Source organism: Malania oleifera, chromosome 3 (genome assembly GCF_029873635.1).
Source record: "Malania oleifera isolate guangnan ecotype guangnan chromosome 3, ASM2987363v1, whole genome shotgun sequence".
In the NCBI taxonomy this organism is placed as follows: Eukaryota; Viridiplantae; Streptophyta; class Magnoliopsida; order Santalales; family Ximeniaceae; genus Malania; species Malania oleifera.
The window spans coordinates 19,934,094-19,951,681 of record NC_080419.1 but is presented as its reverse complement, the minus strand read 5'-3'; the positions used below and the strand labels follow the sequence as shown (position 1 = coordinate 19,951,681).

The 17,588-nt window shown below is 35.3% G+C and overlaps 1 protein-coding gene across 2 annotated transcripts; it reads right to left on the bottom strand.

Annotated features, from left to right (window-relative positions):
- Window positions 1-1,448: 1,448 nt before the first annotated feature.
- Window positions 1,449-7,761, bottom strand: LOC131150890 (uncharacterized). Of its 2 annotated transcripts, XM_058101953.1 has the most exons (9): window positions 7,494-7,737; window positions 5,750-6,163; window positions 5,230-5,350; window positions 4,200-4,512; window positions 3,667-3,739; window positions 2,569-2,659; window positions 2,413-2,492; window positions 2,076-2,183; window positions 1,449-1,723 (listed from the first exon to the last, which is right to left on the bottom strand). In XM_058101953.1, exons 1-9 carry the CDS (start codon window positions 7,542-7,544, stop codon window positions 1,706-1,708), a joined length of 1,269 nt encoding a protein of 422 aa, XP_057957936.1. In that variant the 5' UTR covers window positions 7,545-7,737; the 3' UTR covers window positions 1,449-1,705. The 2 variants fall into 2 exon arrangements, with proteins under 2 accessions (XP_057957936.1, XP_057957934.1); XM_058101951.1 differs by lacking the exon at window positions 1,449-1,723 and having other exon boundaries at window positions 1,930-2,183; window positions 7,494-7,761.
- Window positions 7,762-17,588: the final 9,827 nt, after the last annotated feature.

The following is a 17,588-nucleotide window of genomic DNA, read 5'->3' as shown; positions in this document are numbered from 1 at the left end:
CAATATTCCTCATGATGTAGAGAGGTACCCAAAAATGCAAACAGTATCATCAATAACAATTCTAACAATTCTATCTCAATCTTATGTTTCTATACAATTAATTAAGATTTCTATATTTGTAGGTACTGAAGTTATTTGGTCAAATATTTTTTATGCTTATTTTTGTGTTTCTTCTTTGAGACCAGACCACTAACTTCACACAATTTTCTATTGGTTTCTTTGTCTTTGGAGAATTGTACCCATGGCTCCACTTGGTAATCGCACTCGAGGCATGTCTTTTCTTAGGCTCATGCCATGGTTGTTTTGGAATCATTTTGTGCTTACGCATTTTAAAATGATACATGTGATTTGATTCTATAACTTTCTTAGTATCTGGAAATGCATCAGCCTAATTATTATGTAATACTTTATATTTGAATGATCATTTAGAATTGTAATTTGTGCATACCAGTAAAAGGATCGGTATAAGAGACTAATTGTAAATTTAGGTAAAATATGATACAAAATTATATTTTGTTTTAATTTTAATTTATATATGCGTTAGACAAATATATACTTTTAAACACTACTTAAATACTTTAGATATGACTTCGCCATTATCAATTTAAGTGAATCTCCTAAAAATTGAGCAAGGTTATGAGGGGAGAATGAACAAACATATAGCGATCAAGTTGAGGCATCCGATCATCAAAGAAATTCAAAACCTCCTAGTGGATGATTAGCTATTTATGTTTTTTTTCTTCTGCTTTTCTTGAAACTGGACCCGAAAAAAAAAAAAAAGACTTGACTACTTAAATGTATGTATACAGATGCGTACATGATCAATATTTTTCGAAGCCACGCCTATAGCCAAAAAAAACACTGTATAGTTCTTAGCAGGCTTAGATTACATTAATTTAGTTAGAACCAAAAAATTGATAATTTGCAAAGAAAAAAGAGTTGCTATTATAAAGTAAATGACAATGCAAAAGTTTTGCATTGAGTGGACTTGCTTTTAAATTATTGAATCTTTATATAATTGTATTATATTATCAATGTATTCCATTTTAATTTTAAGAATAGGTATAGGAATGAACCAAACATAACTTTTAAGTTGTAACCCCTTTCTTTGGTCATCTCAAAATTATGACACGTCAAACCATGTGATTTCCTTGTTGCAAATAGTATTTTCTTGTAATCATGTATTTCCTTAAATCATTTCATTGTTCAAAGGACGATCTAAATTTTGACGCTGAAGTGAAATAGATTGATACTAGAATGTAATGTAAAATTATATGGTAAATTTGTAAAATTATAAGGATGATTTTGTTTTATTATATCTTTTTATTATGTACCAAACAAATCATTAGATGAATAAGTCTTGCCCTGGATATTATTTTAAGTTATATTAAATCAAGTGTCGAAGTCCCATGCAATAATAAAACTATAATCGATTAGATAAAACTAAATGATACCAAACTTGTCTGATTGTTAGAATAAAATGTGTGGAATATTATTGTTTTTATTACAAAATAAAATTACAAGTAATGGAAGGCAGTCATAATGAAATGAAGTTGGAAAATTGGAGATGGGAGGAAATTAAAGGTCCTAATTCCTATAGCTCGGGTCCCCGGGCAACAAGGCTCCGACTACTTCACGAGGATAGGGAGACAGTCATCACAATATACAGAGTCTTACCCCGCTTTTATGTGAAGAGACTATTTCTTTATACCCGAACCCGTGCCTAACCAATCACAAAGGAACAACCTTATTGTTAATTCAACGTCAATGAGGCAGAACCAGAAAAAATCAATACTTTAGACAAGAAAGACTGTTCTGTTCTGTTTTGTTTTTGTTTTTTTAATGTGTTCTTGGGTTGGGGTTTGGAGGTGGGGTGTGGGGAAGGGAGGATTATTGATTGCACAAGAAATTTTACACATATTTCTTAACTTGATTTGAAAAAGCAAAACTATTTTGACTTAAAACTTGCGTGGGCAAAGTTCAGTTTTGCATATGACATTCTTTACAGGATACAACTAGCATGGCGCACTTGATCTCATTTCTAAGTTCTACACAGGGCTAGAGTTCTGGGTGACCTGGACTCGCCAAGAAAAAAGATGAATATACAAGGAGTTGAGGCACATAGCCATCCCAAAACCCAGAACTGCTGAAATCATTACTGCATAAACTGCCTTCAGATGAATCTGCAACAAAAGCACAATAATTTACTCTCAGTGCCAACCATGCAATACCTAAAAATAAACAGCAGCGCACAGTTGCTTTTCTTAACGAGAAAAATTTTTAAGTCATTCTAAAAGCCCTTGAATGGGAAAAAGGAAAGTAAAATCATATACATGGTACGTTCCTTTTAAATGGGAAAAAGACTGGAGCAAGTATGCAGTTTTTAAGTCATTATCTGAAAGCACTACTTACCAGAGTGTAAAATAGGTGGAGGATTATGGCCACAAGTGCAAACTCAAGAGCAGCATATGTCCATATATATTCTTTGATTGCTGCATGCAGAACAAGCCAACACTGAGAAAATCAAAAATCATAGAGACTAGTTGAATGCTTCAGGCACAGGCATACCTAGGATGACTGCAAAAATGGATGCCAAAAGACCTAAGGTAAAAGAAAATGGTGCTGCAATTACAACTGCTTGAGTCTTCATGTCATGAATCTACAAAACGGGAAGGCAAAAAAATAACATTTTTATATGATACACCACTAATAGAAAATTGGAATTCAGTCCACAACCCACATGACAACTAAAATGTTCAAACTACTGAACCCCAACATCGACTAGGTTAGTCTTTGCAAAATATTTTGGGGGTGTTTTAATGAAATAAACATACACATACACGTACACACACAACCACTATTTCTACAAGTTCAAGCTTTTAGAATAACTGGTTGTTCCACACCATCAAAACAACTCAATTGAGCTTGAATGATACATCACATTAAAAAAAATATAGGATGCCTTACAGAAGTAGCTCCAAATAGACAGAATGAATGCATTGAGTTCTTGTCATGCCACCCTATTACTAACAGCAGAGAGGGAAGTGCACACATATGAAATGATGTGAAAAAAGAAAACAGAAAAAATAAAATGGTCTCCAAATACAAGGGTAGGAAAAAAAGAATGAAAGATACACCATGATATGAGTATAACAATAAGCGCTTTGCATGAAAAAATAAGGATGCATAAGGTAATTGAAAAGTTTCTGCAATATAGCATACAGAGACTTAAAAAAGAATTTTGTATACATTCAGGTGTACTCCTTGGAATTTGGCCCAACAACATGAGGCAATATTTAGTGCCCAAAACATTTCTATCAGTTAATTGATGTGCTTAGCTCAGATTGTGAAGTCAGAAACGTCATGTGCCCTAGCATTTGTTAAGAAAGATTCTTTAACATCTTTTATAGACAGAATCCTAGTCATTGATAAGTCGTACTTTTACAAACTTTATAGTATACAAATCACAGCTGGTCTTGTATCGTTTTTTCCCAAATTTTAAGTCCTTGTAGAAAAAACTTTTAAGCACCAAAAGCCAAGCCATTTTAGTTCATAAAATGCATTTCTAGAATGCAGTTTAAATCATGGTAAGCTGCAGGTGTTAGGTCACAGAAAATAGGATGAGATTGTATTGTGAATAAAGTATCTCACAGCTAGGAGGCTTACCAGAAGCTGCTCAAGGAAGAAGAAGTAGCATATTGTGCTAATCAAGACAAGCACCACAAAATCCTGCCAAGCACTGCATAAACAATGTATTAAAACACGCATCAAAATAAGCATAGTCGCCATGGACACAAATGTAACAATTCACATGCAATTATTGGTTCACATCAATCCTATTGATCCACGATCCTGGATGTAAATATTTTGTCTGAATGCTTATGTAAATAAGTTCTATTAACTTCTAGAGAAACTAAGTTGAAGCATGAGACCAGCTATGAGAAATTGACGATAGAGGCTAAGGCTGGCTCAACTGACATAAGGATCAACTCTTTTCTTTTGGTGAAAAAAATACTCATATTTGCATGCTTCACAGAGCAACTGGGGGTGGAATTGACAAGGAAGACTCACTAGAGTAAGTAATTTAATTTGAATTGACCCTCACACAGGCTGTTGCAAGATGTCAAAACAGAGGAAATCAATTATTTTCACAACATCCAAGTCTAAACTACTGGAATCTTTAAATCTTAAGATATAACCTTATTGCTTGTGAGTTCGAATTCTGTTGAATGCGCTCTAGTCTGTAATTTCTTTGAGCAGAACTTGGAATCCTAAGCAAAGTTACTGGTAAGTTCTGAACCTCTTGCCCACAAACATCACAATTCTTGTTTCCTTTTGTACTGAACCACTTGATTGCACATTCTTCATGTAGAAGTCTGAGGGCACCTTTGCAACTGCATTCCATCTTAAGTGTATTTCCTTCCTCACATGCATCTAAGCAAATTCGGCACACTGCTTCCTCTTCAGGAATCTCTTTATCATCATCTTCCATCGGGATGGGATTGACTTGATCTGAATTTCCAATAAGCCAAATAGTATAAAAAATTAATTTACATGGGCCATAATCAAAGATGTTACGAAATAAGCAGTTTAACCTTCAGTTATTTCTCTACCATATTTGTAAACTGAACAAAAGACAGAACCCACTCAGGCCAACCATAAATTTGCAATGCTCAAAACCATTTGAATTGTTTGCATGGATGAAATATCAAATACATGGCCAGAAATGCTTGGGCTGGTGGCTTAAATTTTTCAAAGAAAAAAAATCTGTTCTCAGTAGTTATGAATCAAAGCTTGAAAATTGGTAAAATGGTGGAATTATACGGGGAACACATATGAGTAAATATAGAAAAAATGTATTAATTTAAATGATGTGAAATGTGAAAAAGGTTACCAATAGGGTAAAGGTTGGAGAAGTCAGCCCTTTTGAAGCTATTCAAAGTATAGTAGGACTCCCATTGTTTTAAAAATATAGGCTGAAAATATGGCACAGCTCAACAATCTTAGCTGCTCGAGAGTTTCAACCATGAGTCAATGACTCTAAGTAGTAGCAGAAAAGCGAAATAAATTGGGAACCAATTAAACAAAGATGCCATTCAGGTTGACTTCTTCAAGTACTGTTCTTGCTCTTGAAAGTCAATGGCAATACAGTTTTTGTTTGCTAAAGCAAGAAAACTACTAATGAAAGTCAAACCAAACAAGGTTTAACTATACATACATAGAACATACCATCACTTAGATCTGCTTGACTGTGCTCTTTATGGATGGCAAAAGATGCAGATCTTACAATAACAACATTTCGCCCAGGCACAGACAGGGACCTTGAAACTGAGGCCTGCACAGGGCCTTTCTGCATGAAATCAAGCCATGATTAAGTGCCTAAATATTCAATTTTATGACAACATTTTAGACTGCAGATCTTGAAACTGCTGCTTTTTGAATGAGACACCTGCCCTGAATACAGGAGATTAAATCCAGAATGGCACTGCTAATTTTTGGATTTTCAAATAAAAAGTAAGCAACAACTTAAGCATCCTACTTAAAATATAATCTATAGAATACAAAGAAAAAATTTCTTTCTAGAAACAACTTTAAAAATTAATAAGCAGTTGACTCATTTCTTCCATTTTGGGTACATAAGCTGTTTCTGTCAAACTAAATAGAAAAAAGTTGTTTCTGTCAAACTAAATACAAATCAAACAGCGTTTCCTGTAAGTTTATGAACCAGGTAATACACAAGATAACTTACATGTGATTTCTTCTCTTCAATATGTGTTCTTGCAGAGGTGGGCGTGGAAACTGAAGGGGACAGGATTGATGCAGGTGTAACAGGAAGAGAGGCACATCTCTTCCCAGAAAGCGTGGACATGATATTAGAGAAAACTGGACTTTCAGGAGGTGCTTTGGAGTTCGGATTGAGCAGGGAGCTTTTTTCACCGTCAATGGAGACACCCTTTTTCTTGAAGCTCAACGCTCGCAAGAAGCCCTTAGATGATGAAATGCCTTTCAAGGAACCTTGAGACTGCAGTATACCTTTTCCACTGCGATTACTGCCAAAAGCCAGTGGTCTGGGGGGTATTTGAAGTGAGAGATCCGAACGCCTGCTGGTTGGTCCTGAATTTACGATTTCTTCATTTGAAGGTTCAGTGGTTTGGATATCAGTCTGTATGTTACAGTTAGCAGCACCTTTAGTCATGGATTGTCTTTAAACTTCTAGAAGCATGTTGCGTAAAGATTAAACATCGATTGCTAATCCAGTTCAATAAAATAGATAAGAATGAAAATGCATAAAATTTCCTTGTATCATGGACACAGTTGTTTGGCTATTCCATTACTACTTGGGCCTCAAGTTTCTCTGTGAATAATACAAATGTTTCATGATGTTCTGTAGCAAAGTTCAATTAAAAAAATATAAAAATGATGCCAAGAAAAGCATGTAATTTATTTACAGTTGAGGTGCACAGGTCTTGAATTTACATTTCAAACTGTAGCACCACATCCCAAAATGAAGTCTAGTGACCATGAATTATTCTTTTTGGGGAAAAAAATAGTTCTTTACGTAAAACCTGGGGGGGGAGTATCTTCATAGAAAATTGCTTCAAATGGACTGGGCAGGTAAAATGAAGACAATTAGGTGCACAGAAGGGTGATCGAAACTTGAGGTAGAGAGGATAAGAGGAAGAGCAAGAAGAATGTAGATCTAGGTAGTAAATGGAACAGATTGAATAAAACTTAATCTAATTAAAGACGTAGTCTTGAATTGAGCTTAATTAGCTGAACCTAAATAGTTGGGACATAAGTTTTGTTGTTGCTGCTTCTTTTCAGCAGACAATTAATAATTAATATTATTCTCAAACAAAACGAGCAAAATTGCAATTGCAAATCAATCACAAGAAGCTAGAAACAAAAGCCCTCAACAAAAACTAAACAAATGCCTGTGCAAAAGAACATATAAATTCTGTACAACATTAGTCGCAAAGGGCGGGGATCTTCAATCGTCAGATCCTGCTCCTAAATGTTTCATTTCTATCCGACCTAAGGCCGCGTAAAGTTTCTTAGATTTTCAGCTCAGTAGCCCAAAAAACACACACCAAAAGAGACATAATTCCATAGCTTGCATTCTAAAAGCCAAGAATATTAAAGTTCTATAAATTCATCATGACCCACACAATATACGTAGAAATTGGTTCGTGGGTTTCCCAAAAATTGAGTTCAGTTGAGCAATACACTCCAGAAAATTGACTATTCTCAGCCAAACAAGTTAAATAATCGACAGTTACTTCACAAATAGCACCAACTGAACAATTCATCACGCCCCGCAGCATCAAAACGCCCATCCGCCCCGATTAATCAGCATAAAACAAAACGCATAAAATAATAATCACCCAAAAATAAAAAAATAAAAACAAAAACAAAAAGAACAAAACACCAGCACAGAGAGGCCAATTTCAAGAAAATAGAACAAAATATCCCATGAGTTGCAGAAAACCAACCGATGCAGAACCCTCCGCAACTCCATTGCTGACTGCTTCCGCGACTTGCATTCTTCCTCCTTACCCTCAAAAATCCAGAGAGATCAAAGCAGAGCCCAGAAAGGATTGAGAGGAAACTAAACTAAGAAAGCGCGAGTGTAGATCAGAGACAGTGCTCGCCGCTTGGAAGACGCGGACAGTGCTTCGGCGGCCGCTCTCCTGACGCTACACATACCGTCTTCTTTCCGCAATGGAGTTCACTTTCAGGGCCGTACTCTCAGCGGTTACCGCGGAACTCGTACTCGCCAAATCCATATGACACGTGTCCTTACCGTACAGTATGTAATAAATTACTTAATTAGTGAAAGAGACTTCCCAACATTTAGTGACAAATTTGTATTATGTTATGCTTAATCTGTTAATTGAGCACTATTAAAAAAATAAAAAAATACGAATGAGTTTGTCTACCTTACTTTGACTAGAGGTCTTGATTCCTCTATTTTTTTAATTATTATTTTAAAAAAAGCGGCAGTGTGGTGGCATTAAGAATCAATTCCCTCACAAAATATTCATATTCTAAAAATAAAAAATTTAATAAAAATTTAAAGGACAATTCAGTACATAAAGCTCTCGAGTACAAGGGATCCGATAAATATTAGTTTTATTATGAAATTCTTAAAATTTATAAAAGTGCAGTCCAGTACACAAAACTTTCAAGCATGCGGGATCCGAAAAAATGGTGGATCACAATATGCCTATAGTAGCATTTTTATAAAAATTAACTTTGTCATGGACTTTTTAAAATTTATAAATTTAAACTTATAGGTGAAAATTAATATTTTTAATAAATTATTTATTTTATTGGAGATTAACTCACACGATCATGCAATCGAGCAATTTTTTTAAAAAAAAATCATGAAAAGATAAATAATATTTATAGTTTATTTTGTTCTTTTCTTCGATGAGCTTTGTTTTTAAAAAAAATAAATAAAAATTTATTATAACACATCTAGTGAATTTATGTTTCAAAGAATTATTATTATGTTTTGTAAGTGCTTCTAATTTTTCAAATAGTATAAATTTATTGACTCGTTATTTTTTACATAAACATATTTTGTTTGCAAAATGGATGGGAATAAAAAGGAATGGTATAAAAATTTGAATGGGGTCATGATGAAATCAAGTGAAAAAAAATCTAATTAAATCTCTCTTAATTCCATTCCATTACATTCCTACATACAAATCGTCGACCTAATCATTTTGTATATTTTTTTGTGTCAAATGCCTAAATATAAAAAAAATAGTACAAGTTCTCTCTTAACAAAGGTCAGATAATTTTCATTTTAAATATAAACAAATTTCCTTTCACAAATTACTTTTTTTTTTTTGGATTACATAGGAATTTCAGCCACCAACAAGCCCTTCAGACCCCCTGGTACGGCACCAAATTTACGGATGAGCCTCTTTAGCCCCTAAGTCTCGCTGATCAGGACAAAGTCCAGAATGCGAACACGATTTTTGTGCATCAGTTGAACGTTCGGTCAACCCGACCCTCGGAACACATATTCATTACCATTCACAGTTTCCGCTGACTCACAAAGCGAACTCTCACCATCCACAGTTTCTACTGACTCACAAAGTAAACTCTTACCATCCACATGTACCGCTGGTTCCGTGAGTATATCTATCTGAAATTGAACACTTGATACCCCTTCTTACTTGCTGATGCATTTTCACCGAACCATACCATGCTCGTGGGAGCAAATTTTTACAAATTACTTTACACTAAGATCTAATTGTCATTACTTAATATCCAAAAGTCCAAAACTTACACCCATATATACTTACTTATTATATTATATAATTAAACTATGAATGTAGGTATGATGTTGGGAGTGAAGAATAATAATAATTTTAAAATTAATTTAATAAAAACATATAGATTTGCGTGTAAATCATTATAATTATTTTTCGACTAAAAACAATATTGCAAAAGTGATATAATGGAAACGCGTGGATTTATATGACTAATTTTAAACCTTAAAAAAATTAAAAGGCAACCTAAAAATTGTAAAGAGAGGTGGCTTTGTAACGCATGCGCCACAGCTAGCTGAGTGTGCTTTGGTCGGTCTTACTAATTAATCAATTAATTAGATGTTTCTAACTAAAGTCAGATTTCCTTTTTTTTTTTCTCCAAAAAAGGGCATGCCCCTTGTGGGTGGGCCCACCCAATCAGCTGTGGTGTATTATCTACTCCTAACAAGGTGGGGTCCATCTCCCTAGTTGTTCTCACCTGCGCGTGTTAATAGAGAAAATACATGAAATAAGTGTATAGTTTAATCAAATGAAAAATGAGTTCGGTTCATAATTTGGTTAATGATACAAATAGTAATGTTTTTGTAAACAACAATGAAGTATGAAAGAGATTGTACATAAAGTAAGGCTTCTTATGCAAAACCAAAAATAAACAATTAAAATTCTGTACAATTTTATAATTTTCTTTACGTCCTATTTGAAACTTAGAAAATCTTACGGTCCATTTGAACCAAATGATTTTACTTGAGAAAAGAAAATGAAAGAAAAATAAAGAGGAAATTTATTTTTTTATTAAATTTTTTTAAAATAAAATTTTATTTTTTGTATGACTAAAAATTAAGAAAAACAAAATATTAATAATGTATAAAATAAAAATTTGTTTATGAATTTAGTATGTTTTCATTTTCTCTCTTACTTTCCTCAATAATCAAATATAAAAATGTGGACTCTGATATTTTTCTTTCATTTCCCTAATATTTTCAAAATTTCCAAACGGAGCATTAGGAAAAGGGGAAAAAAAATGAAAGAATTAACTTTTTCATAAAAATATAGTCCAAAACAATGAACGGAAACATAATTTTAGACACTATTTTCATTTGATTTTTATTAATTTTTAACCACATTAAATATTTTTTTTATTTTTAATAGTATTTGGTATAGAGAGAAAATGTAGTAGAAAATGAGTTTCTTTCTTATTTTTCTTTTTTTTTTCAGCCAAAATTATTGATCCCAATGGACCCAAAAAAGAGAGAAACCATTAAAAAAAAAAGGAAAGCATGACAAACTCAAATGTATTAGACTCATTTTTAAATATAGATATATATATATATATATATATCAACTTAAATATAAATCCAAAAATATAAATTCATACTATAAAATATAATTTTGAAAATATAAATTTAATTTGAGAGCATAAATTTCAATTTTAGATTTACATTTAAGTAAATTTTAATAAAATTCAATATAATTTTATATTATATTTTTAAAAAAATTCATATAAATTTAAATTTAAAATCTCTACTTACAAAGATTTTCCAAGTAGCCGAATAGTCCAAAAGGGTTGGCGATTGGTGTGGCAACTGCGTTTAGGTGATTCCCACATGCAGATGCACTGTACCACAGGCTACCAACCACTTAGCCTCTTCAAAGCAATACATACATACATACATACATACATACATATATAGAGTATATTGGTTTAAAGATAAAGATACTTGAGCAACATGTTGTGGCTCTTATTCCTAACCTGTGAAAACATGTTTCTTATATATATATTTTTGGATCAAAACCCGTATTCCTAAGAATATTTTACATGCTAAAATTTTTTGAAAGGTAGAATAGAAAATAAAAAAAATATGAACAAACATCCAATTGTTCATGCTTGAAAAAAAATTTAGCATAAATGTTGTTGTTATGGCATCAGGCACTTCATCTGCAAAATTTATTGTTTTCAAATTTGATGGAATCGGAAGCTTTGATTTGTACCAAAGGAGAGTGAAATATTTGCTTGTATAATAAGGGATGGGGAATGACTTGTATGGTGTTCAACCGGAAGGTATGGATAAAGCTAATTGGAAAGAATTAGAAGCAAAGGATGTTGCTACAATATGATTGTGTTTGGCTGATGAAGTGCTCTACCATGTCATGGAGGAAGATTCTTCTATGACTGTTTGACAAAAGCTTGAAAGTCAGTACATATCTAAATTCCTTACAAATAATTTCTTAAACAACGTCTTTATTGGCTTAAGATGGTGGATGGTTCAAACTCGAATCAACACATCAACGCATTTAATCAAATCATAAGTGATTTAATGCGAGTTGATGTAAAATTTGAAGAGGATGATAAGGCGTTGATACTACTAAATTCCTTGCCAACGACTCAGACATATAAGAACCTAGTTGGCACTCTTACATGGGGGAAAGAGACCCTAAACTTAGAAGAGGTGACAAGTGCTTTGTTAGGGTTTCATCAAAGGATGAAAGTCTGTGATGAAAATTCACATGGAGAAGGATTTGTGGTGAAAGGTAATCATGATCGTGGCAGAGTTAGAATGAGTGAATGTCATGGTGATGCATCAATATAAGGAAGACAATAGTGCGACTGATTTTCTTGCTAAAGAAGGAGAAATGGGAAACAATGTAATTTACGAAAAACAACACCTTCTACCACGTTATCTGAAAAGTATCTTTCGGATGGATAGGTGGGGTCTCGTTTCCGTTCGTCGTTAGTTCAACTCTAGAGTTTCGTTTTGGTGTATTTCGTTTTGATCTTGGTTGTTTTTATGTTTTTATTTCCTTTGTTAGTTATGTTTAATTTTGTTATTCTAATTTGGTTGGTTTGTTTTAACTTGTAACCACGGTATTCTTTCACCAAAAGTGAGGGTATATTAATAAATAAATGGAGGTGCCACCCTCTTTTAGTAGAATAAAAAAAAAAAACACAAAAAAAACACAACCAAACCTGTGGGCACGGGGGTTGCTCGGGGTGAAAAAACAAACCAAAAAAAACCAACACCCAATCACAAAAAACAAACCCTCAAAAACCCACAAACCCACCCACAAAAACCAAACAAAAAAAAACAAATAGCACAAATCAACCAACAACACAAAAAAAAAAAAAACCCCAACAAACACAAGAGAGAACTCCCCAAATAAACAAAAAACAAAAAAAAAAACAAAAAACAAAAAAAAAAAAACCAAAAAAAAAAAAAAAAAAACAAAAAAAAAAAAACAAAAAAACAAAAACAAAAAAAACAAAAAACAAAAAAAAAAAAACAAAAAAAAAAAAAACCAAACAAAAACAAAACAAAAAAACAAAAAACAAAAAAAAAAAACAAAAAAACAAAAAAAAAAAAAAAAAAAAAAAAACCAAAAACAAAAAAAAAAAACCAAAAACCAAAAACAAAAAAAAAAAAAAAAACAAAAAAAAAAAAAAAAAAAAAAAAACAAAAACCCAAAACAAAAAAAACAAAGGGCGGGGGGTGGGGGGGGGGCAGGGGAGGGGAGGGGGGGGGAGGGGGGGGGGGGGGGGGGGGGGGGGGGGGAAGGGAGGGGGGGCTGGGGGAGGGGGGGGGGGGGGGGACCAGAAGGGAGGGGAGGGGAGTGACACAGGGGGGGGGGGGGGGGGGAGGGGCGGGGGGCGGGGGGGGGGGAGGGGAGGGGGGGTAGGGGGCGGGGCTGGGGGGGGGGGGTGGGGGGGGGGGGGGAGGGGGCGGGGGGAGGGGGGTGAGGTTGCGGGGCGGGCGGGGTGGGGGAGGGGGGGGGGGGGCGGGGGGCGGGCCCGGGGGGGAGGGGGGGGGGGGGCGAGCGGGGCGGGGTGTTGGGGGGGGGGGGGGGGGGGGCGGGGGGCCCGGGTGGGGGGGGGGGGGGGGGGCGTGGGGGGAGGGGGGTGGGGGCGTGGGGGGGTGGGGGGGTGTGGGGGGTGTGGGGGGGGTGGGGTGGGGGGTGGGGTGGGGGGGGTGGTGGTGGTGGGAATTTTCCCACCCACCCCACATAAAACTGAGGTAGGGGGGGAGGGGGGGGGGGGGGGGGGGGGGGGGGGAGGGGAGGGGGGCGGGGGGGGGGGGGGGGAGGCAGGGGGGGGGAGGGGGGCGAAGGGGGGGCCACGTTCATCACCATAAAAAACCAAAAAAAAAAACAATAAAACACACACAAAAACAAACCCCAAAACACAAAAAACCACAACAACACAAAAAACAATCACACACACCCAACACCCACACCAACTACAAAAAACCACACAACCACAAAAACAAAAAAAAAAAAACACACAAACACCACCCCCGCAACGCAAAATACCCCAAACAACCTAACGACAACCCCAACAAAAACCACACACCCAACGAAAAACCCAAAACAATTACAAAAACCACACCAAAAAACACAAAACAAAAAAACCAAACACCAAAAACAACAAACCCAACACAACCAAAGCAAAAAAACACACACCACACACTCAAACACCACACACAAAATCTCAACACAACAAACAACAACCCGCAAAACAACTCACGAAAACAAAAAAACAAAACAAAAAAAAAAAAACAAAAACCACAACCAAAACAAAAACACAAAAAAACAAAAACAACCAAACTAAAAAAACACCCCACCACAAAACTAACCACCCACCAAAACCAAAACAAAAAAACTAAAAAAAAAACCCACCACACACCAACAAACCAAAAAAAAAACAAAAACACACACACACCCCAAACCACACCAACACAAACACAAAACAAAAACACTAAACACAAACAAACCACCCACCACACCACCCCCCCCAAACACCCCACCAAAAAACAACAACAAACAAAAAAAACACAAACAACACACAAACAAAAAACCAAAAACCCTACAGACCAACCAAAAAAAAAACTACAAAAACACACCAAGACAAACCAAACACAAACCCAACCCAAAAACCATAAAAAAACAAAACACATACCAAACAACCAAAACTCCTTCTCGTAAACTGCTACAAACACAAAAACAAAAAATAATAAAAAAACACCACACAAAACCAAAACCAAAAATAGAATGCAAAAACAAAAAAAAACAAAAACCAAACCAAAAACACAAACAAACCAAAAACAACAAAAACAAACAAAACACCAACACCAGCAAAAAAAAACACAACCAAAAACCACAACCCCCAAAACCCAAACACAAAAAAAAAACAAAACAAAAAACAAACAAACAACAAAAAAAAACACAACAAACCAACAAACACCATCACAAAAACAATCAAACAAAAAAAAAAACAAACCATAACACGAAAAAAAAACCCCAAAAGAAAAAACCAACCAAAATCAAAAAATCTAAAAAAAAAAAAAAAAACAAAAACCAAAAAAAACACAAACAACACACACACAAAACAAAAACACCCCACCTAAAACAAAACCCCATCAAACTAACCAACTACCAAACAAACAAATAAACCAACAAAAAAAAACCATGATTGTGAGAGAGGAAAATTCAGAAATGGATCGAGTCAAAAATCCCAAACTCAATCCAAGAAGAAAAAGGATATTCAATGTTATAAGTGTGGTAAAAGGAGGCATATAGAAACCCGAACCCAGAAAATAAAGTAAATAAATAAGAAAGAAGGAAGGAAATTTAAAAAGGACAAACAATAGGGTTCGTCGATGAGTCCTTTGTTTTCGTCAACGAATGTCATTTTGTTCCTCATCGACGAAGTTTAGACGTCGTCGATAAAGAAATACTGAACAACAAGAAATTGCAGGCTTTAGGCTCGTCGACGAACATCCTTCTGCAACTCTTCGACAAAGACTTCGTTTCTTCAACGAGGTTGGCCGAGTCAACGGCCTATAAATAAGATTTTTCATTTCTTCTTCATTAAGAAACTTAAGATCTCTCTCTCTCTCTCTCTCTCTCTCTCTCTCTCTCTCTCTCTCTCTCTCTCTCTAACCCACGCCCCTCACCTTCTCTCTACGATATTCCGTCGTTTGTCGCCCAAATAGATGATCGAAAGTTACCTCGAGGATCTAGGAGAAATTCTCTACAAGTCTAGCAGAGTAGATTTTTGAATGGGGACTTTCTAGGCATCACCCCAAAGTTGAGGTAAGGGTAGAAATAAGTTATTTGGCTAGCATTTAACTGTTTAAATGGGGGTGTATAGGCCTAGGGGTGTTTAATGATTATTATTTTGGGGTGTAGTAGTTTGAACTGGAGAAATGTGTTTTCAAGGTTTTGGGTTCCGTATCACCGTAAGGTGGGCTTTAGGAGCATCGTAGGAACCCTCTTGGTAAACAGGTAAGGGGATTAAGTTAACTCAAGATTTTTATTAAATATGAACTGATTAAACTATTATATATACATTAATGAGTTCAAAAATTATTTTGAAAACCAATCGTTCAACTGAGATTTTACAAATCTAGATCATATGATACAGTATTTTGAATAACATGAATGGTGGAAAATCTGATTTATTTTATGAACTAAAAATATTGTGTATCTTTAGTTATCTCCTAGACTGTATTCAGATACTGAAAATGTGTGGCAGGTGAATGATTTTATGATTTATCGTGAAACTGAATTTGGGAATGATTGTGAAATATACTGGAACTGTTTGTGAAACATACTGGAATTACTTTTGAATAATACAGGGATTTGATATGACGACTCTGAGCCGAGTTTTATATGATGGCCGAGGGCTAGGTTTTATTTGACGGTTGTGAGCCTTGTTTTATATGATTGCTGGGGATCAGGTTTTATTTAACGGCCGTGAGCCGGGTTTTATTTGACGGCTGGGTTTTTATTTAATGGTAGTTTGAAAAGAAATGATTTAAACTATAGTTTTTAATTACTTAAATTGCATGATATACTTTAAGAACCTTAAGGACCAATTGTTTTGTGAGTACGATACCGTTGCTAGTGATTGATTATTAGACCATGAGCGCCCACACTGTTCTGGATAGAAGTGTAGGATGGTCTTAGCCAATAGCCTGCGTGAGGATGAGGTAAGGGCATAAGACCTGCAGCTTGGCTATGGATACCTGCAAACGGACTTGCAGAGGAATGTTTTGACTTTATTTTGGGCTGATCACCTAGGCTTAGTCTAACCTTCGGGCTGCACAACCCGTTCCATGGGGGAAGTAAATGGTGTTAGTCATAGGAAGTGTCTTTTATGCATATTTGTAAATTTATGTAAATAATGTTGCTATTTAATGACCTATTTATACTATGAAAACAAGACGAGTATTTTTAACTGTATAAAGTGAGTACAATGTAAAATAGCTATTTTCGGTTAAATAAAGGATAAATGTTTTCTTTAAATACTAAATTCATGTTGATCACACACTGATTTTAACTTAGTCATCCTTACTGAGAAGTGTCTCATCCTAATATACAAATTATCTTTTCAGGAAACACCAGTGATTATGTTTAATAGGGCTAGAGGGGTCGAGCTAGTCGTAAATTCTATGTATGTAGTGTGAATGGATTGAGTTTTCTTTTTGTACAGTATTATGGGTTGTAAAATGGATATTAGGGACATTTATGTATAATAGTACGTAGATATCTAGTAATGTGTTTGGAGAATGTATCACTTATTTCTGTTGCATTTATATTAAATATGGTATCAGGAACACAGACGCCACTTAAGTAGCACCCCAGGCCTCACATGGCGGGTTGGGGCGTTACAGGGCACATCAAATTGGAGTGTCCGGATTGGAAGAAAGGAAATGCTGAAAAGCATGAAGGGACTTCAAAATTAGAAAATGTAGTTTAAGAAGAAAATTCAGTTTGTAGTGATGGTGATGCACTTTCAGTTTCGTCGGGATTGGATCATCACCTCACGGACTCATGGATCCTAGACTCGGCATGTTTACACCATATGACTCTAAATAAGGAGTAGTTCAACACTTATAGGTTGGTAAATTCAAGTTTAGTTCTTATGGGCAATGATGTGTTTTGTAAAATCATTGACATTGGAAGTGTTAGAATTAAAATGTTTGATGGGGCTGTAAGAACCTTGAGCAATGTAAGACACATACCGGACCTACGGAAGAGTCTCATTTCACTTGACACTTTGGATTGTAATGGATTTAATTACAAATCTGAAAGTGGAATTATGAAAGTATGCAAATGTAATCTGATGGTGATGAAAGGGCAAAAGTTAGATAGAAATATTTATACACTGTAGGGAACTACTATTGTAGGTGGAGCTGCAGTCGTAGATTCTAAATTTTATGAAACCGTTTTGTGGCATATGCGGCTTAGGCATATGGATGAACATGGTATGAAAGAACTTTACAAGAGGAGACTCTTGAAAGGTAT